The sequence below is a fragment of the Apodemus sylvaticus genome, chromosome 11, assembly GCF_947179515.1.
Source record: "Apodemus sylvaticus chromosome 11, mApoSyl1.1, whole genome shotgun sequence".
In the NCBI taxonomy this organism is placed as follows: Eukaryota; Metazoa; Chordata; class Mammalia; order Rodentia; family Muridae; genus Apodemus; species Apodemus sylvaticus.
The window spans coordinates 17179327-17205997 of record NC_067482.1 but is presented as its reverse complement, the minus strand read 5'-3'; the positions used below and the strand labels follow the sequence as shown (position 1 = coordinate 17205997).

The 26671-nt window shown below is 48.0% G+C and overlaps 1 protein-coding gene across 1 annotated transcript; it reads right to left on the bottom strand.

The window, feature by feature from the left end:
* Ppef2 (protein phosphatase with EF-hand domain 2) lies at positions 1–26671 on the bottom strand. The gene is made up of 17 exons (XM_052198909.1): positions 26614–26671; positions 25464–25507; positions 22408–22560; positions 22209–22266; positions 20953–21128; positions 19199–19313; positions 18058–18104; positions 16918–17084; positions 16165–16201; positions 15704–15853; positions 11760–12158; positions 8980–9165; positions 7378–7520; positions 4917–5023; positions 3532–3695; positions 1905–1992; positions 1–404 (listed from the first exon to the last, which is right to left on the bottom strand). Exons 1-17 carry the CDS (start codon positions 26669–26671, stop codon positions 151–153), a joined length of 2346 nt encoding a protein of 781 aa, XP_052054869.1. The 3' UTR covers positions 1–150.

Sequence of the window (26671 nt, the reverse complement as noted above, 5' to 3'; positions counted from 1 at the left end):
TGCACATCTACCCGCCAGCAAACACACAGGTAATTCTTGATTTGAATCCTTTCGGGCGGCAAAGTCTCAGGATAGAGCCCCTAAGTCCATGCGGAGCCATAGGTTTGGCATTGCCTGAAGGCACTTTGAGTAGTACAGAGCAGGCCCGCCTCAGCATGGGCCTGGGCTGCTACGGTCACTCTCAGCGGTGGCTGTGGACTGTAGGCAAGCAGAGGCATGGCCCTCCGAGCAGGACTGCTCCACCAGGCGGAAGGCCTCCAGGAACTCATTGATGTCAATGTGGCCGTCTTTGTTGAAGTCGATGCTTCTGGCGAGGTCACAGATGCCGTCGTCTGTGATGTCGATGCTCATGTGAGAACTGAAGAGTTTCCACGTCTGTCTGAACTCATCCAGGGAGATGAATCCTGAAGGCCGAGGGAGAAGGCAGTGAGCAGACACGGACCCCAGGACTCCCGCTGACATGGAAACTCCCCAGGGGACCGCAGAAAAGAATGAGTGCTCTTCAGCTGGGAGCAAGTGAGCCCCTTGGAGGGAGGAGCAGCTGACAGTGTCGGAACACACTTTACAGCTGTAACAAACTCAGGATGGGATGCTGGGAGCAACAGAAGAGGAACGCCAGGGATACTGCTTAGCACCACAGGACATACAACATGGACCCTCAGAATAGATTATCCAGTCCGAAGTGGGAGTAGGGGCCGTCTTCTTATGCCAAGTCATCCCAGATACAAGCTTACTTAGACTGCTTACACAAGGTGTTTACGCTGGGCACACTTGTCCTGGCCTCTGGGAATACAAGTGGGAGGTTTGCCTGAGGCCAGGAGTTAGACACCAGCCCGGAGAGGCGGAGTGAGACCTCACCTGAGAAGCAGCCACACCATCTTACAGCAAGGCCCTTGCATCGTGCATGGACCATCGGCTGGATGGAGGTCGTTCTAGGTTTGGCTTTTCTGCAGTTCTGGATATTGAGCCCCGGGTCAGGGCCTCTCAAAGCTTTATCCTCAGCTAAGGTTTTTGCACTTTTGTTACTATAAGTCTCGTCTCTGTTCACACATGTGCACACGCTTATGCACGCTCCTGTCCATCCATGTGTGTCACAGGAAGCATGTGGGGGTCAGAGGGCATCTTTTAGGAGTTGGTTCGTTCCTTCTCTTCCACGGTGGGCTCTGGGGATTGTCAGGCTGTGTGGCATCTGTTGCTTTTACCCGCTGAGCTACCTCATTGACCTTGAATTTATTGTTTGTTTGTTTGCTTGTTTTTGGATTTGGTTTTTTTTTTTTTTTTTGAGACAGGGTTTCTCTATGTAGCCCTGGCTGTCCTGGAACTCACTCTGTAGACCAGGCTGCCCTCAGAAATCCGCCTGCCTCTGCCTCCCAGAGTGCTGGGATTACAGGCACGCGCTACCACGGCCAGCTAGATTAAAAAAACAAAAACAAAAACAAAAACAAAAAAACAAAAAGTCCAAGATCACCTAATGAAGTCAGGCGTGTCGGTATACGATGTAAACCCAACTACTAACAAGGAAATGTCTTGGGACCGGGAGTTTGCAGCCAGGCTAGAAAACACAGGAAGGTTCCACAAACACAATAAATAAATCCCACCGAGTAAAGCTAGGCCGTGGTGGTGCACGCCTTTAATCCCAGCACATGGGAGGCAAAGGCAGGCAGATCTCTGTGAGTTGGAGGCCAGCCTGATCTACAGAGTGAGTTCCAGGACAGCTAGGGCTACACAGAGAAACCCCGTCTCAAAACAAAACCAAACCAAAACAGAGCAGTTTTTCTGACTCATCTGGGGACAACTCAGCAGCTGCATGCAACCTGAGAGGAGATGAATTATGAAGGAAACTGAAGGGTCTGAGGCAAAATAATTCCTGTGCGTGGAACGTGACAGGGCAGTGGTGATTTTACCTGAATGATCGCTGTCTATGATCCTAAAAATGGTCTCCAAGTTAGATCGGTTTCGATAGAGCTTTTCAAGCAGACTCGACTGAATATTCTGGAAGAAAAAAAAAAAGCTTTTTCTCCTCTTTCTGCCCACGTGTCACTTTTCCCCTTTCCTCACAGCGACTTCCCGGGCCTTGGTCCTTGGGGCCAGTGAACTTGCCCACCCGGAAGAAAAATAAATAAATAAATAAACCAACCTTATTTCCCCCCTAATGCAAAATTAATACACTGTAGGAGGAACTTAGGCAAGCAGGCCCAGCCGCAATACTGGTGCACACATTGCTGGTACTTCCTCCCGGAGCCAACCTAGAATCTGCGGCCATGGCTAGAGAAGCTGGATCAGACAATGAACGAGCCAATGAGAAAGACACAGCGCCACACTGGCCACTTGAGAGCCAATGAGAGGCTGGGAGGCGGGTATAAAGGTTCGCCCAGTTCCTGCAAAAACTACTCTGCTTTTGCCTCTTGCCAGACACTCGGAGTCTGTGTCATTGACTCTGCGCCTTCTTATCCCCAACCCCACCCCCCGAGGATCTTGGTCAGGGTCGCCAGCAACATGATGAACTCTGATAGTTATACTCTGAACAAGACTGAAGTTATTTTATTATTCTTGACCTTGCTAGAGTGAAGTAGGAGTGTCATTCATAGTTAAAACAAAACAAAACAAAGCCAACCCCCAAAACCCATTCAAAATAGAATTTGTTGGATGGTTGCACATATTTGCAAATATAGTCATCCCTTCATATTAAGTTCAGCATCTGTGGTTTAGCCATGGATGAAAACTGTCTGTCAGTACTGAACATATACACACCTACCCTATCATTATTCCTGCTACAATCCAGTAGCACATATTTTTACATAGTATTTGCATTGCTTTAGGTATTGGACGTAACCTAGAGAGTCAAGTCTCCTGGAGGCCGTGCATGACCACACTGGTTCACAGAAGGAATCCGAGCATCCCCAGACTTGTGCTGCTCTCCTCATGCTGGATCCTGAGGGATAAACAGACCCTAAACATCACTGCCATGAGTCCTTCCAAGTGGGTGAATTACACAATGTGTGAATTACGTTGCAATAATGTTGCAATAAAGGTGTTTTCCCGAAGTACTCAAGGAAAAGCCTCACTTAACTGGCCTTGTCAGCAACTCTTTATTGAGTCATGTTTTAAAATAGAGGAAACATCCTGGTGCTGGGAAAACAATGGGATTTAAAGTTAGAAGACTTGAGTTTGATTTTGTTCTGTTTCACTGCTGGAGGTTGATCCAGGGCTTTGAGCACGCTTAGCGTAGGCTTTCTCACCAAGTACACCCTTAGCCCAAGCCTGAGTCACCGCTGAGAAATTCTATAACCTCAGGCTGATGGTCTAAATGCACGGATCACACCTACCTCTAGGTTGTTTGTGGGGATTTCCAGAGGCAGCTGCATAAACCCCTGAACACACAGTCTGATACACAGCAATGGAACAAATAGTTGCTTCCAGTTTCCCACCCCAGCTTTGGGGCCCTAAATAGCTGTTTCAGAATTTAGGCACCCTTAATAGGGTTCAGAGGCCGCTGTGCGCTCTCACCCACCACCACCACCACACCCTTACCTCTCGGCTCAGCTGTTCTTTGGCCAAGCTGTCCAACCAGGACCTGTACTCCAACGCATTATCTGCCGAACTGTTCACCAGTTGTGGCCGCAGCATCCGCCACGGCAGCCCCAGGCGCAGCACAGACTCCACAGCAATCGCCCAGTCACTCAGGGTGACTACTCCTGCGGGAAAGACCTGGCCTGTTGACCTACCACCTAGAAGTCTGGTTGCTTGTCCAGCAGGGTGTGCAACAGGAATAACGGGCGTTACCATGACTTTTGTTGGTCCTGGCAGAGTTGACTGGAAACTAGGCTTGCCAGATGACATACAAGATGGCTAATTAAATTGGAATTTCAGATAGACAACAAGGCATAAATCTATCTCAAATGTGATATAAAACTTTATGCCTACCTATAATTAAAAATAATGTATTTTCATGTATTAAATTTGGGTACATTAAGATTTTTGCAAATACCATAAAACATTGCATGTGTGTATATGTTTTTATGTATATGTGCATATAAGTATGTTTGTATATGTGTATATGTATGTGTATGTATATGTATGTGTGCATGAGTGTATATGTATGTATATATAGTTATGTATATATGTGTATGTATATATAGTTATATGTGTATATGTATGTATGAGTATATAAGTATGCATATACATAAGTGTATATATATGAATGTATATGTATATGTGTATATTAGTGTGTATATGTATGCGCATGTATGTGTCTATGTGTATATGTATGTATGCATGTGTGTATCTGTATATATGAGTTTATATATATATGTATGCATGTATATGTATATGTATGTGTGTGTGTGTGTGTGTGTGTGTGTGTGTGTGTGTGTTTTAAAAAATATGTGCTGGTGTAACTTCCTGCCTAGCATGCACAACGTCCCTGGTTCAGTTCCGAGTACTGAACAAAGAATCAATATTCTACTTTCCTTGGAATATATTATTCACTGAAACCCTTAAGAACTTATAATATATGTATATGTTATATATGCATATATAACACTACAGTTAATCAAAGTTTGGTTGGCAATTCCATGAGGTTGAATATAAACAGATTGTTTGGGTTGACAATAGAACATGGGGCTGATAAGCTCAGAAACAAGCAGTCACTGTGGGCCTGCGCCGGAGACTCAGTTCCTCCGCTCAGTCCTGCTTGGCTCTGGGCCTGACCCTTCCCATGATTCCATTGCTCTCATCATCTGTGTCTGCATCACCATCTACATCTGGCCAAGCACGTGCTCTGCTATAATCATAGCGTTTCAAAAACTACAGAAGAGACAGCAAGCGAATTCGTGGGATGATCCTCCTTTCATCCCTGACCAGTGCTCCTGCTCAAGCCCTGCAGAGGCTTCTCGGTCTGTTTACTTTGTCCTCACCGCTCTCATCCGGGTCGCGCTTCCTAAACTCAACAAGCAGGTCCGAGGAATGAGCAAATAATTTTTGTCGCAGGGCTCTGAGGGCCGACTCCTCCACCCTGCTGATCCTGGAACGGGAGGAAGAGGGGATTGTGAAAAGCTGAATCTAAGGTAAGTCCTGGGCTCTGGCCGTTCTTCCTCATTCTCAGTAACTCAGGCACCCAAGAGCTCAGCGTTGGAGAGAAGTGTTCCTTCTCATTCTCCTTCTCTGTTCCAGGGCGGCCAGTGGCTCAAGTCTAGAGAAAGATCACCTCTGCAGTCCCATGCTCTACGCAAGCTGTGCCTCAATTGTTCCATCAAAAATCTGTGTAAAAGGCCATGGACCTCATGAACACGTTCTACATAAACGTGTAGATTAAATAAATCCATAGCCTTTAAACGAAAGGCACTGTGTACCATTTGTTATCACACTAAATCACGTTTTCATCGTCTTTTATGATTATGATAAGCAGAAAATGAGATTTATATGAAACACAGAAATCACTAAATCTGTTTGTTTTATTTTAATTATTTGGAGGGTCCTGGGATCAAGCATTGCCCATGCTAAGCAAGTGTTGTAGTCATAAACTATGATCCTAGTCTAATTTATTTTTATTGGTGGATCAATCTCATGATTCTGGGCAAAGCAATTGGCCCAAGACAGATATTCAATAAATCGAAGGGACAGAAGATAAAAAGATTTAAAAAATGTATTCGATTTGTAATATCTTATCGAAGGCCAGCCATTCTATAAATAACGAACAGCTAAACTGTCTTTTCAAGTGAAAAAGTAATTTTTAAAGCATTTTGTCATGTTCGATAAAAATATCTATTGCAGGCCAGGTGTAGCGGTACTTGCCTGTGACCCCAGCTCTCTGGAGCCAGAGGCAAAGGGTCAGAAAGTTCAAGGCTAGTCGTTGCCACACAGCAAGTTCAAGGCTAGACTGAATTACTGGAGACACTCTTGCTAACAAACAAAAACAAACAATGGTTTTTTTAAAGATGAAAAATGTGCATTGTAATTTATGTTAACTAGTAACCCATGTGTAGGCTCCATTAACCCTTTAAAAATTTTGTGAGCTACGTAAAACTTGGTCCGAGTTTCACAGGAGTTTGAGCACACGAGCTTTGTATAGAACTTGTTATTACATCAGAAGCTAACAGAAGTACTGACGTCCTTGGAAACAGCAGTCATCGATAGTTATGAAAGGACCTGAAGTAGCAATGCCTGGGCAACCTTCTGGATGGGTCAGTTCCTCTGGAACTCAGTGTGGAGAGAGAGAGAGAGAGAGAGAGAGAGAGAGAGAGAGAGAGAGAGAGAGAGAGTGTTTGCCTCAGCAAGAGTGTATTGATCAGAGAGAACTTTCAAGACCTGATCTCAGAGATTCCAGGGGCGGAACTCAGGGCGTCTGGTTTGTGTGTTGAAAACTTGGCCCTCAGTGTGGTGGCGGGAGTTTTTGAGGATGGAGACAAGGACAGGGTTCTTAGGTCATGACCCCTCCCATCCCCTGTCACCACCACACAAGAGATTAAGGCAGTTTTCATGGGATTCTTGACTGAGTTCTGTGAGCTATGAAAATAGATGGACCCTAATGCCCCTCCGTTGTCTCCCGTCTTAAGATGTGATTTTTCCTCTTATCCCTGGTCATTTGCAGTTAGGTCCTCACTAAAGAACAGACCCAAGAGGCTGCCCAGTCTTACATGTCCAGCCTCCAAAACCATATACTAAGTAAGCTCATTGCATCAGGTATTTTATTATAATAACTACAAACAGAACCGGGCAGGTATGGTAATGCCTGCCTGTATTCTCAGCTCTTGGGAGGCAGAGGCAGAAGGGACAGAGTGAAGGTCATCCTTAGCTATATGTGACACCCTGGACACATGAGACATGAGGAGAGAGAGACAGAGACAGAGAGAGACAGAGAGAGACGGAGAGAGACAGAGAGAGACGGAGAGAGGGGGTAGCGGTAGTGCTGGGTTTCATCTCACATCTTTAATCTTAGCATTCAGGAGGATCTTAGCACTAGGTGGATCTCTGCAAGGCCAGCTTCGCAGCTTGGGCTTGGTCTACATAGCAAGTTCCTGGCCAGTTAAGGCTACACAGTGAGACCCTGTCTCAGTAGAAATGGAACAACCAAATAAACAACAGTAAAAAGACCAATTCTGTTTTATTTTTGTTTTTGTTTTTGTTTTTTTTCCGAGACAGGGTTTCTCTGTGTAGCCCTGGCTGTCCTGGAAGTCACTCTGTAGACCAGGCTGGCCTCGAACTTAGAAATCCACCTGCCTCTGCCTCCCAAGTGCTGGGATTAAAGGTGTGCGCCACCACCGCCCGGCAAAAAGACCAATTCTGAACTGTCCTGTAGAAGTTGATACCTTTCACGACATCTACCGTCTCTAGGCACTGACATTCATTTTCTGGTAACTGCTCATTGAAAAGTCTTGCCTTTGCCTCATGGTTAGCCTGTGGGTCCCCTTGTTGGCTTGATACTGCACGATGTGAGGACTCAGGGCTGGTCCCAATTTGACGTAGGCTCCTCTGTTGCTGCCAACTTCATAGTAGTTGGAGGCAGAAAAAATGGTTAACACCTGAGTGAAAGCAGGAATGCGTGCTTACTGACGAATCTCCATCCTCAGCCCCATGGGCCAAGCCCACATCAGGCTGCTTCTCACACTCCTGAATGAGCCTCCCTCCCTCCCCCCTTACTCCCTCCCCCCTCCATCCCTCCCTCTCCTCCTCTCCCTCTCTCCCTCCATCCCACTGGGTTTCTTCTTCAGTTGTTCTCCACCATATTTGTTGAGGCAGGTCTACCTGAGTAGAGACCTCGCCAGTTCATCTAGACCGGCTGGCCAGTGAGCTCCAGGGGTCAGGCCCCTCCCTCCCCAGCCCTGGGATCACAGATGGCGGCCTCTAACTCAGCTTCTTATGTGGGTGCTGGGGCGCCACATTCAGGTCCCCATGTTGTATGCAGCAAGTGCTTTCCCAGCAGAACCATCCTCTCAGACTTTCCAATCTTTAATTTTGACTTTTAGGATCCTTTGCATGTAGCCCTGGCTATCCTGGAGCTCACTATGTAGACCAGGCTGGCTTTGAACTCAAAGAGATTTGCCTGCCTCTGCCTCCTGAGTGTTGGTTTTAAAGGTATCGCCACACAAAGCTTTTTGTGACCTTTTAAAACAAAATGTGATGGCAGCCGCCTATTCCCGAAAGCCTGGGAAGGGATGGATAAAACCCTTTTTGATTGATGGATAAAGGAAGCCAGTGTTCCCAGCCGAATCTTTCCTCTCTCAGTCACGTTGTTTGTGGTTGTTTGTCTCAAGCATCCCTACAAGGCAATGGATTCTGCACTGTCCAGGCAAATATTCAGGATTTGAGTGTATCTGGATATCTCCAAATGTAATAATGCTTGACTTAGTCGAAGACAAAGGCTGGAACTCTGTGTTCCCAGAATCCTCTTTCTATGGGAGAACAATGGGTTTGCAGTTCTTTGATAGAAGAAACATTTGGCTGAGTTTGTGTTTCCTGGTTGCAAGGCTGAGACCGTTTTCTGTCCTGTGTTCACTCTACATCTTAGGAAGAGACATCATATGCAGCATCTCCCAGTGTATCCAGAGAGGAAAGTCTCACAGAGCATCTCTGAAGCACAAAGTCATAGAAAACCCTACTCTGGGGGCTGGGAAGACTGCTCAGCAATTAAGACTGTTTCCTGTTACTAGCATCCACTTAGGACTCAAAATGGCCCATGCTCCAGTTCTGAGGAACCTGACACTCACTTCTAGCCTCTGTGGGCACTGTACACACACACACACACACACACACACACACACACACATGCTCGCACACATGCACACGTGTGCACACACATGCACATGCACACACATGCATGCACGCACACACCCATGCTTACCCGTGCACTTGTGCACTCCCACACTTATATAGTACCTAGATGCCTCGGGCATGTGGGTAACGAACTCCAGGCACCTCACAGGAGCTCTTTGGAATCACTCCTGTGACACAGATACAGACAGCTGCAGCTACTCAACCCACCTTGCGGTTGTGACAGAATTCATAGCCTTCGGGCTTGCATTCGTGTGAACGGATCAGGAGTTGTAGCTTGTATTTCTCCATCAACTGTTCTGTCACATCAGGCCCAAAGTAACAGCCTCCTCCTCGGACAGTGTTGGCCTTGCAGCCCTCCTGAGGCATGGGATCACTCCACAGAATATCTACAACCTAGGAAGAGGAGGTACACACCCATTCCGTCATTCTGAGGAAAATCAGGAGGGTGGAGGAAGAGGGTGGGGAGGAGGAGGTGGAGGAGGGAGGAGGAGAACGGAAAAATAAGACGAAGTGAAAAAAATTACTAAATAATCAGTATTTAACCCAAGTTCATATTTTGAAGTTTTATTTATTTTTATTATTTTTAAATGTGTATGGGTGTTTTGCCAGAATGTATGTCTGTGCACTGTGTCTGTGTAGAGAAGCATTGGGTACCAAGGGACTGGAATTACAGAGGATTGTAGAGAGGCATATAGGTGCTGGGAATCAAACCCAAGATCCTATGGAAAAACGGCCAATGCGCTTAGCCACCAAGACATTACTCCAGCCCCCCATGCTTATATTTTGGATGCTTAAGGCTGGCTTTTAAAAGATTTGCCACATCCTTTGATTGTTTGTTTTGGTTGGTTGGTTTTGTTTGTTTGTTTGTTTTGAGACAAGGTCTTCCTAAGCAACACGGGCTGTCCTTGAAGTCACAGTGCCCCTCCTACCTCAGTCCCCCAAGTGTTGCAGATTTCTTACTTGTTTGTTTCTTTGTTTTGAGGCAGGGTCTTGTGTAGCCCAGGCTGAGAATGACTCTGAACAATTGATCCTCCTGCCTCCACCTCCCAAGACTGGGGATCGCAGGCATGCAGTTTGTAAGTGTTCTATTTCACAGATGGGTGTATGTGTCACTGGCTGGCAAGCACAACTGGTCTCTCGGTAAATTTTACATGAAAGGGCAATGTGGACTAGAGGTAGAATTGCTCAGGCAACAGCTGTGCCCAGGGCTGACACCCTCAGCCACAGCCTGCCCCAGGCCCCTGCACCCAGCTCCAGAATGAAGGCAGAGATCCTGGAAATAGCAAGCATTTCTGCTTCTTATCTCCATGGCTTTGCAAGTTTAAATCACAATTAAAAGGCTCAGGACACCCCTCTGTGTTTGGTAGACACCCCAAGGAGTCTGCTCAAGGCCCTGAATGCAAGGGTGGGACAGACCAGACGCTCCCTTCACCCACCATTACCCCACAGCAGAGAACACAGGTTGCACTCCTCAGATTGCTATTCCCATTTTTCTTCTGCGAGACGGAATTACTAATTCCTAGCTAGACTTTTGATCACAAAAGAAAGAAAAGAAAATACAAACAGAAATAAAGAAACTATATCCTAATTCCTTTTATCCGCCCCCCACACCCATTCTTCTACAAAGACCTGGTAATGGTGGGAAACATAATTGATACATGTTATTGTTCTAGTTTGCTTTTTGTGCTGTGGTAAGAACACTGAACAAAGCCACCTTGAGAACCAACTGAGAAGTTCTCCAGCTGTTCAGGCTGTACTCTCTTGTCCACACTCAGGAGAGCAGCATGGCCTGTCTGGTGCAGTGAAGGCTCAGGAACTACAGATTTGGGGTGATGATATAGAATACTTTCTGGATGTACTTTTAAGGAAAATGCACTTGATTTATAAGTACCTGCACATTAGTGGGTCACATGTTACACAAAGAGAGACCTTCATTTTAAACTTCAAGTATAAGTTGGTCTTGAAACCCAGATCAATAACTCTGGGAGAATGTGACGTGTGTTTCTTACCCTCCTTTGTACAGTCAGTGGTCTTGCCTCCTTTGTCCGTTTTAGCTCTTAAAGCAGCCTGAATTCTTTTCTTTATGGGATGAACCTTACAAAGCTGCCACCTTCATATGACAAATGACTCCACCGTCATTGTTTTATATAACTTCCCCAAACCACCAACACCGTCTCCAACCTGGTTACCAGGTGTGCTTATATTTTTAAGTCAACCTGCACAAGCTAGAGTTCTCTGAGAGGAGGTAACCACAGCTGAGGAAACGTTTCAGTAGGACTGACCTCTTGCAAATCTGGACTATTGTCTAGATTAACAATTCCTAAGGGTGGACCCATCCCGCACCTCCCCTGGACAGGTCACCATGGAGAACATTAGGAAGCAGCCTGATCACTCATCAGGAGCAGGTCAGTAAGCAGCACCCCTCCATGGCCTCTTCCCCAGCTCCCGCCTTTAGGTTCCTGCCCTGTTTGAGTTCCTGCCCTGAATTACTTTAGTGACAGGCTATGATGTGGAAGTGTAAGCAAAATAAACCCTTTCCTCCCAAGTTATTTTTGGTCCTGATGTTTCATAACAGTAATAGAAACCCTAACTAAATAGCAGTTCTAGACATAGTTCTAGAGATCTGGGGAAGCCCTTATTTTTCCAAAAGTAGAGGACAGAAGCTCCTGACTCGCTCTCTTGGTCTCACGCTGGAGCCACCACCTTGCTGCATGGGAAAGGATTCACTAAGTGGTACTTAACCTGCATCCTCAGCTGATGCCAAGTCCTGAAACAGGCATTCTTGGGCACCCATTCCCAGCAACCTCTCCCCATTCATTACAAAACATTAACATGAGCTATTAAACAAAAACTAATGTCCTTCTGGGGTTTTCTAATTCCATATAGAAGTGGGCCTCGGGAAACCATCTGCATGCACACAGGACTTTAGATCTCTTTGCTCCCCTGTGGCAGGTACATTCTCAGAAGCAGCACCTGGCCGCGCTCACCTGCTTCCACTCCTCAGGGGTGGGCTCCAGCACCCCTCCTGCATCAGCATCACAGTCGGCATCTGAGGCCGAGGGCAGGGCCTTCCCCTTCTCTGTGACCCCCAGGAAGCCGGCTTGCTGCCGGCACTGTTCCAGCTCCAGGTCCACGGAGCAGCGCCCCCGCCCCTGCCGCGATAGCCCCCTGCTGTCGGCCGAGCCACAGGGGATGCTGCAGGACCTGCCGGCTTTGTGGGCCTTAAAGCCGGAGGCCAGGTGAAAAGGCGAAGGGGGCAGAGAGCGGCTTTGAGGAAGAAACCACGGAGTAGGTTTCTGTCCAGAGCTTGTCTGGTTGTCTTTTTTCTTCTGCTCCTCCCGATTCTCACTTTCCTTTCTTGTTTTGCACCTCATGGTAGAAACAATCTAAATGTGTTAAATAAATAAATAAAATCTAAATGTGTTAAATAAATAGACACAGAGACCGACAGACAGACAGACAGACAGACAGACAGACAGACACACACACACACACACACACACACACACACACACACACACACACTGTGCCCAGAGATGCAAGAATGAAATGGTTAAGTCTTTTCAGACTATGGTTCTGGCATCCAGGCCAGTCCTAAACCTTGGAGTTCACAGACAACGCTGCTCTGTGCAGTTTTCCAGGGCTAAGACAAACTCAGAGCACGACGGCAACCCCTAGAACTCTGCACAGCAATTCCACGGAGCCACCACATTCAAAGATGCAATTGGCAGGCGTTTATCTTTTTTTTTTTTTTTTGTCGTATTTCATGTTTAAATTACTCACATTTAACATATTTTTGCAAGACACATAGTAACATTTTGTATCTCCTACGGAAAATTGCTTTCTATGTGGGTCTCTCCTATGTGTAGCGCATTCACGCTGAATATATATCACTGTCCTCGAATCAGTCACGTAACTTAGGTTTTTCTGATGGACACTCGCAGCAGCTTTTTTCTGCCATTTTTAAGGACACCCCCCCCCTTTTTTTGCCTAAAAATACCCACAAATGGAACGATAGAGATTCAGAGTCGGGACCTGGGTATGAAACATGGACGGGCAGATCACGCCCGACATGGTACACACCGGGGGGGGGGGGGGGCCGGGGGGTGGGAAACATAACACAAAACAAAATCATAACAAAAACCCCACCACTATTCTATGCGGGGTTTGGCGCCATCTGCTGGAAGTCCTGGACTGCATGGATGGCTAGGCGGGTGGGAAGATCAGGGCAAAGCAGACAGGTAACGGGAAATGCACGATACCCACGACCCCACTGTTGCAGAAGGACAGGGGAGAGGAAACGGTAGCCATTTTCAGCTACAGCCTCATCGTGGTGCTGGAACCGCGTTGGGAAAAAAAGCATTCTGTTCTTGGGAAAGACAGGAATCTGGCACGGAACTGCGTGGCTATGAACACAAAGACAGCAGCCATGCTTGGGACCGAGGGCTTCAAGGAAAGCTGAGGAGGCCATCTTTGCAAGGTCAGGCATGCGCACAGCATACTCCCTCCCCATCCCGCAAATAAATCCAGGAACTGTGAGGTACAAAGAAGAGCCACCCCTGGGCGGACTGGCTTAAAGACAAGAGCAAAAGAAGGTTCTGGAGGGGACCAGTGGGATGAACATGTCTTGGAAAGAGTCACTCTGGGTAGGGACAGTGATGCTGTACCAAAGTGGGGCAGGCGCTACCGGGCCGTTTCCTAGCATTTGGGAGAGACAGAAACTGTGATCACCTGGTTCCTAGCCAGTCCCTCCTCACTAAAGACTCACAGCAAAAGCCAGTCACCAGTGACACCCCGTCACCTCTGAGAACACGCTAAGGATTCCATCACCAGCTCCTAGCTCTGACTTTCTAACTTTGATTGCTAAGGAGACATGGGATGCTGGTGTATTGAGCCTTTCTGGCGAGGTGCTATTTCCATAAGTCAACCTACCTCCTCACCAGCTCCTGTGAGCGAGTATCATCATTTACAGACAGCCAAGGAATCTGAGGCAAGAGATACCAAGACTCTTCCTGCACTGGATCCAGTCAGTGTGACTGGAGCCCCGCCTCTTCCTCTGCACTCTCCCCTAGGGCTCCCCAGTACCAACTGCTGTGCCAGCGCCACCACAGAGCTTTGCCAACCAAATGTTAGGAAGTTAGCTTGCCCTAAGCCATGAAAAGAAACCGTTCCTTCTCCTCTTTCCAAAGTTCCCCCCACTCCTGTTTTCACAACTACATACCGGCCTCCCGGGGAGATAACTGGCTGGCCTGTAGCTTGCTGTCTCTACCTCCAGATGGAAACACAGCTGAACAGAAGGTTTGAGCTCAAAGTTTGTGAAACATCAAGCTTAAAAAAAAATCAGGTGCCAGGCAACATGCAGATTTAGCAGGGGAAACTCGACAGACTGGCTTTAGGTTTTAGGGCCCTGCGTTCTCGCAGTTGTAAGTAGGGGTGGGGCAGGAAGATGCAGAAAGGAGAAGATGGGCAAGAGGGCCAACTACTTACTTTAAAAATTAAGTGTGAGCCGGCTGGTAGTGGCACACCCTTTAATCCTAGCACTGGGGAGGCAGAGGTATTTCAGAGGTATTTCAGAGGATTTCTGAGTTTGAGGCCAGCCTGGTCTACAGATTGAGTTCCAGGACAACCAGGGCTACACAGAGAAACCCTGTCTCAGAAAAAAAAAAATGAGGAGGCTGAAAACAGCAGCTATGAATTAACAGCACTTGCTGCTCTTGTATAGGCCCAGAGTTCAGCTCCCAGCACCCTTAGCAGACAGCTCACAGGAATTCTGGTTCCAGGGGATCCAATGTCTGCTGTCTTATGGACTGCACAGGCACCCACACCCCATAAAGGTTGTTAAACATCAACCACCCCTACGTCCATGTACAAATACTGTAAGAAAACCTTGTGACTTTAAGGCTGAAGCTAGGCATGGTGGTATGTACTTGTAATCCCAGCACTTTGGAAGGCCCAATAATGGAGTTCACAAGTTCGAGGCCAGCCTTGACTACACAGTGAGTTCTAGATCATCACTACATTAAAAAAAAACAACAAAAAAATACAACAAACAAGTAAAACACGAATATGAACGGCTGAGATGTCCGGAAGCAGAGAGTGAGCACAGGGCTCTCACCAGCATCTGCCAAACACCGTACCCTTTCCTCTTAGAACCCTGAGTTTGGGTATGTAGGGATGTGCAATGTTTCCCTGGCCACCGAATCACATGAAGCCACACCCAACCCTGATAGGCAGAACCTGAGGACAAAAATTTTGGACTTGTAGTAACAAGTTCCGTGTGGTCGGAACTTCAGGAAAGAGCCATAGAGAACGCTTTAGCAGAGGCAGCCACATGTCAGCATGCACGGTGACAGTTGGAGGGAGACCCAGGGGCTACCCGGAAAAGTCAAGAGTCTAATATAAAAAGAATGCGAAGCCTTGCTTTTCCAGGTCTCTATTTCTAAAGTCAAATGGACTATAGAAGTTCATCGGCCACGCCCCGTTCCCCGTCTCTCTCCACCCCCTGTCAGCACACAGAGCTACTGTAGGCACCCGAAGGGCGGACACAGTCTCTAAACCTTTGCACATCTCCTTAGTATTGACTTTGCACGTGGCAAAAAAGCTGAACACACATGAGTTGAATTTAGATAAAGATGATTCGCATGTGAATTATTTGGGAAGTAGGGGCTCTTTGGGAAATGGCGCTAAGGGGCAGTGATTAGAATTATGTAGATCAAGGATGGCAAAAACACAGCACTAGCTGCCGTCTGCCTCTTGTGTGTCCATGGCAGACATTGCTAATGGATCGCAGCACACTTGCTCCCCGAGGCCAGCTGGGACCCTCAGACCTTTCCCCACATTCTCACCAGTCAGCATGCACAGTGACTTCTATTTCACATAGTCAGTGAAACTAGACAGAAGGTGAGATTTGTATTAGCTCATGAATCAGTACCTTGTGCCTGTCTAGTTTACTCAGAAGGTCCAGGTCCGTCTTGTCTGAGACCCCGCCATGAAGAACCAGGACTTTCTCATCGACCAGAGTGGCCAGCGGAAGCCAGCAGAAGACATCTTGAAGTGTCCTTAGGATTTTCTTCCCGTGTATCTAAAAAATGATACCGACAAGCTATTCAGGTTTAATGAACTGTCTGAATGGAGGGAGCACTGGACTTTGGAAGGGGCTTACCTTGTAGTTATCTATCTATGTATCTATTTATCTATCTGTCTATCATCTATCATCTATCTATCATCTATCTATTTATTTATTTTGGTTTTTCAAGACAGGGTTTCTCCGTATAGCCTTGGCTGTGCTGGAATTCACCCTGTAGACCAGGCTGGCCTCAAACTCAGAAATCTGCCTGCCTCTGACTCCTGAGTGCTGGGATTAAAGGTGTGCGCCACCACCACCCGGCTCACCTTGTATTTATGCATCACTTCCTTGGTGAAGCCGTATCTGGACACAGAGGCAAAGCACACACGAAGACGCGTTTAGTGACAGAGGTCACGGAGCAGTCACATTTCATTAACATGCTTATTCTAGTTTTGTGCCCTTAGAATATGTAGAAAAAAGATGGAAAGAATCATCAAGCAGTTTACAGTTCCGTTTCTGGGTAGAGAAATGACGAGATGTTCAAATTCTATTCTTTCTGTTTGTCTAGAATTGCTACTTTCTCTGTGTGGATCTTTAGTATTTAAAAGCTAAAAATATTAATAAGTAAAAATGTAATGTTCTTTTATTACAATAGTAAAATAACATGGAATTTAAAAATCTTTTAAGGGGCTGGAGAGATGGCTCAGAGGTTGAGAGCACTGACTGCCCTTCCAGAGGTTCTGAGTTCGATTCCCAACACCCACATGGCGGCTCAGAACCATCTGTAATGGGATCTGATGCCCTCTTCTGGTGTGTCTGAACACAGTGACAGTGTACTAACATATAATGAATAAATAAATATGAAAAAAATCTTTTAAAACATTACATACCCATGTATTCTTTCAGAAATTAGAAAACTACTTTTTTTTACTTGTACTTGATCCGAGGCCCTTGAGTGTGCTAGACACAAGCACCCTTCCACTGAGCGACCCTATCCCTAGGAAAACTGTGTTTAAAAGACATCTAAAGCAAGAAACGCTAGAGGAAGCACCCAACGTCCAGCCTGTCTGGGCTTGTACCGTAAGTTCACAAGATGGTCCTCGTGGTTTCCTCTGTTGAGATGAAACTCCTTGGGGTATGCCAGCATGAAGGCAAATAGAACCATCAGGACCTCTACAGAGTCCTTGCCTCGGTCCACGAAGTCACCGTTGAACACATATGCTCTCTCTGGTGACGGTAGACCGTTCTTCCGACCGATGATGAGTCCACAAAGAGGCAGTGGGGGAGAGGAGAGAACATCAGGTTAAAGGCATCGGGCCTCTGACTGCTAAGTGGGAGCCATAGCCAATCCTGTGATCTGTGGGTTCCCCGACATGGGAAATATCAGCAAACAGGGAAATGCTTTCCGCTGCCTTTCCAAAGTTGCTGCAGTTAGGAGAGGCTCAGCAGAACCGGCATTTGATGCGGAGACACAACCACGTGGTGTGAGCCAAAGGATGCTGGGCTTGTAACATGGAAGCCACTTTTAAGTTCATAATGGCAATGACAATAATATTCGTAATGACCTTCCACGAACTCGTGGTGATTAAAGAAGGTAATAACAGGCTGCACCTGACAGCACACATCTGTAAACCCAGCACTTGGAAGATGGAGGCAGGAAGATGGAGGTAGACTGTCTTCATCTTCAGTATGTAGATGAAGACAGTCTGCATACTGAGTTAGAAGGAGGCCATTCAGCCGGGCGGTAGTGGCGCACACCTGTAATCCCAGCACTCTGGGAGGCAGAGGCAGGCGGATTTCTGAGTTCAAGGCCAGCCTGGTCTACAGAGTGAGTTCCAGGACAGCCAGGGCTACACAGAGAAACCCTGTCTCAAAAAACAAAACAAAACAAACAAACAAACAAACAAAAAAACCCCGCCCGCACTGGCTGCTCTCTTGCAGATAACCCGGGTTTGCTTTCCAACACCCACATGGAGGCTCATAACCATCTGTAACTCTAGTTCTAGGGGATCCAGCACCTCTTCTGGCTTCCATGCACCGAGTGCATGTGGCGTACAAAATACATGCAGGAAAACAAAACAAAAATAAAAGATAAAAATAAATCTTTTTTGTAAGTCCAAGCAATGGTTAGACATTTGTGTAATGGAGAGTATATCTTATATCTGAACTTTTAAATTAAGCCTCAGAGTAAGAACATCATTTAAATTGGATGCTCATACCTTATAAAATATAAATATTAAGTCATCCAACTGGCCGTGTAGATCTCCTAACAGAGAAAAAAAAAACATTAGTTCATCCTGACCCATAGATTAACAAGAAAAATACTGTGTCTGGAAGAGTGGGACAGGCTTAGAAAGCAACAGTTACTGACTCAGGGAGAATCACTCTGATCTTGTTCTGCCTTGTTACAGATGTAGTTAGTACTGAAAAGCAGGAAACACTGTTGTTTTTTTTTTAATGATTAAAACAGTCAATTAGCTACATTGTTACTGCGGCAAAGACCAGGCAATATAACACAGGGTGGTAAAGGGAGGACAGCTGGGGAGGTCACCCCACCTAAGTTAGAAGCTGTCACTCACTTGTGGACCAGTGTGGTGAGACTGTTCAAAAAAAGTTACAAAATCTAACAAGAAATCTCCCTTTCAGGCACTGAAACAATGATTTCTAAGATTCAGCTGCTTACAGGGCGAGCAGGGCACATTCCATTCACACCCCCTACTCGTGGGCATATCCCTCAGCTGGGGAGCGGGCTTTGTTCACGTGGATGCTACTGAGCAAATCTCGAGAGGGCTGGCCACTGTGGATCTCTACGTGACAGGCATGTGTGTGGATGGAAATAAAAACTCTGTAAGCCTTGAAATGTGCTCACATACCAAGAAATAAAATGTCAAAAGGTTGGGGTTTCTTTGTTTGAGTTGTGGTTGTTGTTGACTGTTGTGATGATTCTGTTCTCAGTATGGAATGGGTGAACTGAATTCCTTCTCTGAACCATGTCGTCATTTAAAGAAATGGGTGGGGCTGGAGAGATGGCTCAGCTGTTAAGAGCACTGACTGCTCTTCCGAAGGTCCTGAGTTCAATTCCCAGCAACCACAAGGTGGCTCACAAACATCTGTAATGGGATCTGACGCCCTCTTCTGGTGTGTCTGAAGACAGCTACAGTGTACTTAATATAATAAATAAATAAATCTTTACTAAATAAATAAATGTGGACAAATTTGGAAACAGTCCGCTGAAAGGGAGACGATTTGACCTGCTCATGGCCAGCACGTCTTCCCCTGGCTCAGCCCCTTCTCCTGGTCCCTTTCTATGGCAGGGTTTTCCGATCTGATCTGTGTTTACCCAGGGAAGGTGGCTCTTACCACACACGGTGACCTCCTCGCTGTAGCAGGTAGAGACTCGGTTGATGTTAGGCAGCTGGGCCAGGTGTTTTCTGGTCTCGTACAAGAGATTCAAGACATAGCGAGCGTGGAGCTGCTACCAGAAGGAAAGGGTGGGACACAATAAAATAGCACAGATGACGACGCTTTTGCTGGCCAACGTCCAGCCACCACAGACCCCAAAAGAAATGCAGTAAAATGCAGATCCTCTCCACGCCGCTCTGCTTTCTCCTGACTTTTCTTCACGCCTCACTGAGCCACACCTCCTCTTTTCTGTCTAATCTATGGAATTTTTCTTCGCCCTTAGGAAACAGTGCATGACTGCAGTGGTAGCGATGCATGAATTCATGGACATACATTGACGGTGTGGACTAATCCTGCCATTACCGAGAACCAGCATCCGAAGCCCTACACTGCTTTCGACTTGTCAGAGACAGGAAGGACCACGATCTCTGTACCTCACAGAACGGAACAACTTCCCACCAGCTCTGCACTGGCTATTGGGGGCGTTTCAAGCCAAGGCAGTGTTTTGCTTGGACCATTGTCTACTAATGAGTCTCTCCGCTTCTCTTCTATTCTCGCCAGGATGCCTGTCTCAACTTGGCAAGCACTAAAATTTTATTATTAGTCCAGACAGGTTCTCATTATGAACCCTGGACTGTCCTGGAACTCACTATCTAGACTCAGCTAACGTTGAACTCAGAGCGATCTGCTTGCCTCTGTCTCTCAAATGCTGAGATTAAAGGTGTACAGCACTAGGGTCTGATGCAGAGTGACTATTTTAAAGAGCAAGTCAGAGTATCATCCCTGGACTTCTGCCCCGGCATCTCTTGCTTATACCCTGGATTCTTCCTTGCTAATCACAGTGGCCTTTCTGAGGTTCCTGGACAGTCCACAGAGTTCCTGCCTCAGTGCCCTTTTCCTCCCCTGTCTTTTTTTCTTTTTTCTTTTTTCTTGTTTCTTTTTTTTTCTTTTATTTTGCTTAATGGGATATATATATATATATATATATATATATATATAGTTTTCTTATTTATTTATTTATTTATTTACATTTTAAGTGTTACCCCCTTGCCTGGTTTCCCTCTCTCCTGGAAACCCCCTATCCTATCCCCCCTCTCCTTGGTTCTATGAGGGTGTTCCTCCACCCACCCACTCCCACCTCCCTGCTCTTGATTCCCCTACACTGGGTCATCTATCAAGCCTTCATAGGACCAAGGACCTCTCCTCCCATCGATGCCTGACAAGGCGGTCCTCTGCTACATATGCAGCCGGAGCCATGTGCACCCCTTGCTTGGTGGCTTAGTCCCCGTGCACTTCCTTTTCTATCTGGACCACTCTGTTCCCAGATAGCTCAGGTGTATCTCTCAGCACCCTGACCTTTGCTTAGACATCTCCTTCCGAGACTCTGTAAGACCGCCCCCTCTCCTGCCCTCTCTTCCGGTGGCTCTCGTCACTTTCTGTGCTGCAGCATACTGACCCTTTAGTTTATTACTTCCCACACCGCTGCTTTGCCAGCGGCACGCGAGCAGCTGCAGGCCCGTGCCCAGATCCGTGTGAGCCTCCCAGCCTGCCTCACTAGCCACCTGCAGGCTACAGAAAGAAAACCACAAAGGTAACGCTCTTCGAAGCTGGCTGCGGGACCACAGGAGCCTGGCTGCACTTCCCGGCTGGTTTGGTCCGCCCTGACTCAGAAATACACGTTGGTAGGGACCCGGGTCCCTGCTTAAGCTTACTCGTCTCAGCCTGAAAGCTTCCACCAGGGCGGTGGCATGGTCAGGAAGAAGGGGGAAGGAGAGGCGTGGCCCCGTGTAGCTGTCCGGCACCTCTATGGATTCAAAATCGCTGCCTTCCTCTGTCTCCACATCCTGGGCGAATCTCTGCTCGGTGAACATGCGGTTCAGGAAGTCTCCTAGTTCAGACACAGAGGGCAAAGGCGGGCTAGCTTAGGAACAGACCCCAAGGGACCGTTAATGCCGTGGGGCCCTGCCAGTCGGGAACCGGCTCCAGCCCAGGATATGACAGAGAAACTGAAGTCAGGATGATTAAGGGGCACAGGAGGAAGGTTATGTCTCTGTGCCTGTACAATCATTAGTTGATCTACGTTTACTTTTTAAAAAATCACTAGAAATAGGAGATGGAGAGATAATGTCTCGGCTGTTAGGGGCTCTTGCTGCTTTTCCAGAAGACCTGAGTTAGAGTTCTAGCACCCACGTCTGGCACCTCACCATGACCTCTAACTCCAGCCCCCGGGGATCTGATGTCCTCTTCTGGACTCCTCAGACACAGGCACTCACATGTGCGCACACACGTCTGCACATGATGTAAAATAGAAATTCTTTTAAAAAGCAAAAGATCGGTCAGAGGAAGTCCTGAAACTTGAAAGTTGAAGGCAAGAGGAGGAGCAGGGCAAGGTCAACGAGAAAAGGATTCTAGGCCTTGCTCCGTGGGCATGGTAGAGGCTCGCACCACCTCCAGTGCTGCAGCCTTCTCCAGCCGCCAGGCTCTAAAGGTCCAGGCCAAAGGTTTTCCTCCTGGACTGCAGAGGATCATGGGTAGCAGAACCAGAAAGGCTATGGAATCAGCCACCGACCGTCCGGACTGTCTCTCTAGGAACTCACATCCTGGAACTGACATTTCCCCATGGTCCTGGTGCCTGGAGGTTCATTCCTCATTATTTCGCAGGCACCCTGAGTTGCTGGCTAGCAATCTATTCTCCAATTTCCCCGCATCGCCCTCCACCTCCTCCATTTCCCTCCACTCCCTTCGTTAGCGTGGAGTGTTTGTTAGTAAACAAACTCCTTGCCCGTAAACTCTTGTCTCCAGAGAGACTTGCAGGAGAGCCCAGGCTAATAGTTTACTCGACCATTCATTTGCCAACTTTGCTACTCAATCTCAAACTCTTGGCAGATTCCTAGTGAGCTACCCTCCGCGGTAACAGCCACTCTATAGTATTAAGTCAGGACAACGTCGCGTGGAAACTCATACTCACTCTCGTGGTGGCTGCTGGGAGTGAAGTGGTCCACAAGGTAGCTGAAGAATTCATGGAGCTGTGGAAGAACCAGACGAGGCTGGCTTTAAAAATGAAGGAAAGAGAATCCAGGAGTGGCCCCGTCCGCTGCACCTTCCAACACCAGGCCTGCCGCCAGGGCTGGCAGTCAGTTCCCCTCCCTGCGGTCACCGCCACATACCTTGACCTGATCTTGCTGTCCAGCATACTCTATGGACTGGAAGATGTTCCAGGTACATCGCCGCCTCATCTCCAGGCGGGCCATGTAGCGCCGGTACCATCTCTGGATCAGGGCCGCTGCCTTGAAAGCTGTAGCACAGATGAGGATGCAAGGCTGTGAGGAGGGAATCCCAGAGATGGGGCTGGAAGCGTGAGGGGTGTGTGTGTGTGTGTGTGTGTGTGTGATTATTTCCACAATGTGACAGTGAGATTAATATCAAGAGATTGGGTTCCTCTGAACTGTCTTGCCAGACTATGAGGCTCCAATAGCTTACACATCAGCATCTTCATCTGGACAAGGTACTAGACTCAGTGGAGAACAGGTACTGTCTCTATGCCACACGAGAGATGAGTGTTTTGCACACCACAGTCTTGTATAAATATTGCTGTCCTGGCTGGTTTTGTGTCAACTCAACACAAGCTAGAGTCAACCGAGAGGAAGTAGCCTTGGTTTAGGAAATGCCTCTATTAAGATCTAGCTGTAGACACGCCTGTAGGGGAATTTCTTCATTAGTAGTTGTTGGGGAAGGGCCCAGCCCATTGTGGGTGGGGCCATCCCTGGGCTGGTGGTTCTGGCTTCTATAAGAGAGCTGGCTGAGCCAGCCATGGAAGCAGATAAACTGTGTTCTTTCATGGCTTCTGCATCAGCTCCTGCCCTGCTTGAGTTCTCGTCCTGACTTCCTTTGATGAAGAACTGTGATGTGGAATCATAAGCTGCATAACCACCATCACCTCCACCACCATCACCATCACCAACACCATCACCATCACCACCACCACCACCATCACCACCACCACCACCACCATCACCACCACCATCACCATCACCAACACCATCACCACCACCACACCACCACCACCATCACCATCACCACCACCACCACCACCATCACCACCACCATCACCATCACCAACACCATCACCACCACCACCACCACCATCACCACCACACCACCACCACCATCACCATCACCACCACCACCACCATCACCACCACCACCACCACCACCACCACCACCACCACCATCACCACCACCATCACCATCACCATCACCAACACCATCACCACCACCATCACCACCACCACCACCACCACCACCACCTCCACCACCACCACCACCATCACTACCTCCACCACCATCACCACCACCACCATCACCAATTCCACCATTGCCCACCATCATCATCACCACCTCCACCCCCACCCACCATCACCACCATCATCACCACCATCACCATCACCACCATCACTACCTCCACCACCATCACCACCACCCTCACCATCATCACCTCCACCACCACCCACCATCACCACCACCCACCACCATCACCACCACCACCACCACCACCACCTCCACCATCATCACCACCACCTCCACCACCATCACCACCACCTCCACCACCATCTCCACCACCACCACCACCACCATCACCAACTCCACCATCACCAACTCCACCATCGCCCACCATCATCATCACCACCTCCACCCCCACCCACTATCACCACCATCATCACCACCATCACTACCACCACCACCACCACCACCCTCACCATCACCACCTCCACCCCCCTCACCATCATCACCTCTACCACCCTCACCATCATCACCTCCACCACCGCCCACCATCACCACCACCATCACCACCTCCACCACCATCGCCCACCATCATCATCACCACCTCCACCCCCACCCACTATCACCACCATCATCACCACCATCACTACCACCACCACCACCACCACCCTCACCATCACCATCTCCACCACCCTCACCATCATCACCTCCACCACCGCCCACCATCACCACCACCATCACCACCTCCACCACCATCACCACCATCACCACCACCACCACCACCACCATTTCCACCACTGCCCACCATCACCACCACCATCACCACCACCCTCACCATCATCACCTCCATCACCACCACCACCACAACTACCACCACCACCACTCTCACCATCCCCATCACCATCACCACCTCCACCACCACCACCATCACCACCACCTCCACCACCATCGCCACCTCCACCACCACCATCACCACCTCTACCACCACCTCTACCACCTCCACCACCACTTCTACCACCACCACCTCTACCACCACCACCACCATCACCACCACCACCACCATCACCACCTCCACCACCATCACCACCACCTCCACCACCATCGCCACCTCCACCACCACCATCACCACCTCCACCACCACCTCTACCACCACAACCACCATCACCACCACCTCCATCACCATCACCACCTCCACCACCACCTCTACCACCACCACCACCACCACCTCCATCACCATCACCACCACCACCACCACCACCACCACCTCCACCTCCCAGGTTTCTTTGGCTATGATGTTTTGTCACACACAAGAACCCTAATGCTGACAACATTCTCATTTTAAGAATCACAAGCCGGAGCCGGGCGGTGGTGGCACACTCCTGTAATCCCAGCACTCTGGGAGGCAGAGGCAGGCAGATTTTTGAGTTTGAGGCCAGCCTGGTCTACAGAGTGAGTTCCAGGACAGCCAGGACTACACAGAGAAACCCTGCCTCAAAAAAAACAAATCCAAAAACAAAAAACAAAAAAAGAATCACATTGAGGGCTGTGGTGACATACTTTTTAAAATTCCAGTGCTTGGGAGGCAGAGGCAAGCAGATGTCTGTGAGTTTGAGGCCAGCCTGGTCTACACAGTGAGTTCCAGGACAGCCAGAGCCACATAATGAGACCCTGTCAATAATAATGATGCTGATGATAATAATAATAATAATAACTCAATAATAGTAACAATAAATTTGTCCTGTAAAGGATTTGGTCACATCTCTGCAAAAGTAGCTAATATATATGATGTTAGTAGCTCTAAAAATTAATTTCTTTCTGCTCTTTAATTCTTTCTTCATAAAAGCCAGGAGTGTGCTCCGAAGAGATAAAAATATTGTTTTAGAATTCCTTATTCTGGACTCTTTCATCCTTCATGCCTTTGGAATGAAGTTTAGAATCCTACAGGCGGCTGCTGGATGCAGTGGTACATGCCCACAACGCCAGCGCCTGCAAGGCAGAGGTAGAGAGTTGTGGCAGGTTGAGACCAGCTCCGTCCACAGCAAGCTGCTGGCAGCCAGCGCTCCACAGAGTCCCTGCTTTAAAAGACTCCACACGGGGGCTGGAGCGATGGCTCAGAGGTTAAGAGCACTGGCTGCTCTTCCAGAGGTCCTGAGTTCAATTCCCAGCAACCACATGGTGGCTCACAACCATCTGCAATGGGGATCTGATGCCCTCTACTGGTGTGTCGGAAGATAGCAACACCAGCAGTGTACTCACAAACATGACATAAATAAATAAATCTAAAAAAAAAAAAAAAAAGACTCCATACAAAGGGCTAGAGAGACTGCACAGTGGTTAAGGGCACTAGCTGCTCAAACAGAGGCTGCGGAGTCCAATTCGCAGCAACCACACGGAAGGGTGGATCCTATACTAGGATCTGCCCTCTTCTGTCATACGGGCATACATGCAGATTAGAGCACTCACAGACGTTAAATAAATAAATCCCAAACCAACAAAATTCTGTAAGGTTTGGCTCCTGCCAACCTCCACTCCTTCCATCCTCCACCTCGTTCTCTTCAGACCTATGAGTCCCATCCCTCTGAGGGTCAAAAGACCCGGGGCCGCCAGAAAACACAGATATTTACATCACAATTCATAACAGTAGCAAAATTATAGCTATGAAGTAGCAACGAAATAATGTTGTGGTTGTGGGTCGCCACACTATGAGGAACGGCATTAAAGGGTCGCAGCGCTAGGAAGGTTGAGAACAGCTGGTCTATCCCACTCGGCTCCATGGTGGGCGTAAGTCCTTCCTCTGTGCTGACCCTGGCACACTGGACCCTCTAGGCAGAATTTTACGCTTCCTTCTTTATCCAACACCATTTCATCCGCTCGTGTGCAGACTGGATAAACCCGGAGACTGGGAATAATTTAACTCTATCAACTCAGATGCTCTGGCCAGCACTGTGGTAGTCGCTGCCAAAGAGCAACCCAGTTCTGAGAGGCAGCTTGAGGGCCAATGAATAGTTTTCTACTTCCACCCTAAGGAGTTCCGCCCTATGCAGCAAGGGCTTTGGTGACCAAAGCTAGCTCTGAAGCAGAAAAGCGCGTACCTTTCTCAGCATTCTGAAACGCAAAGTGGTGCTGGGTGGACGAGCTGCTGCTTCCCAT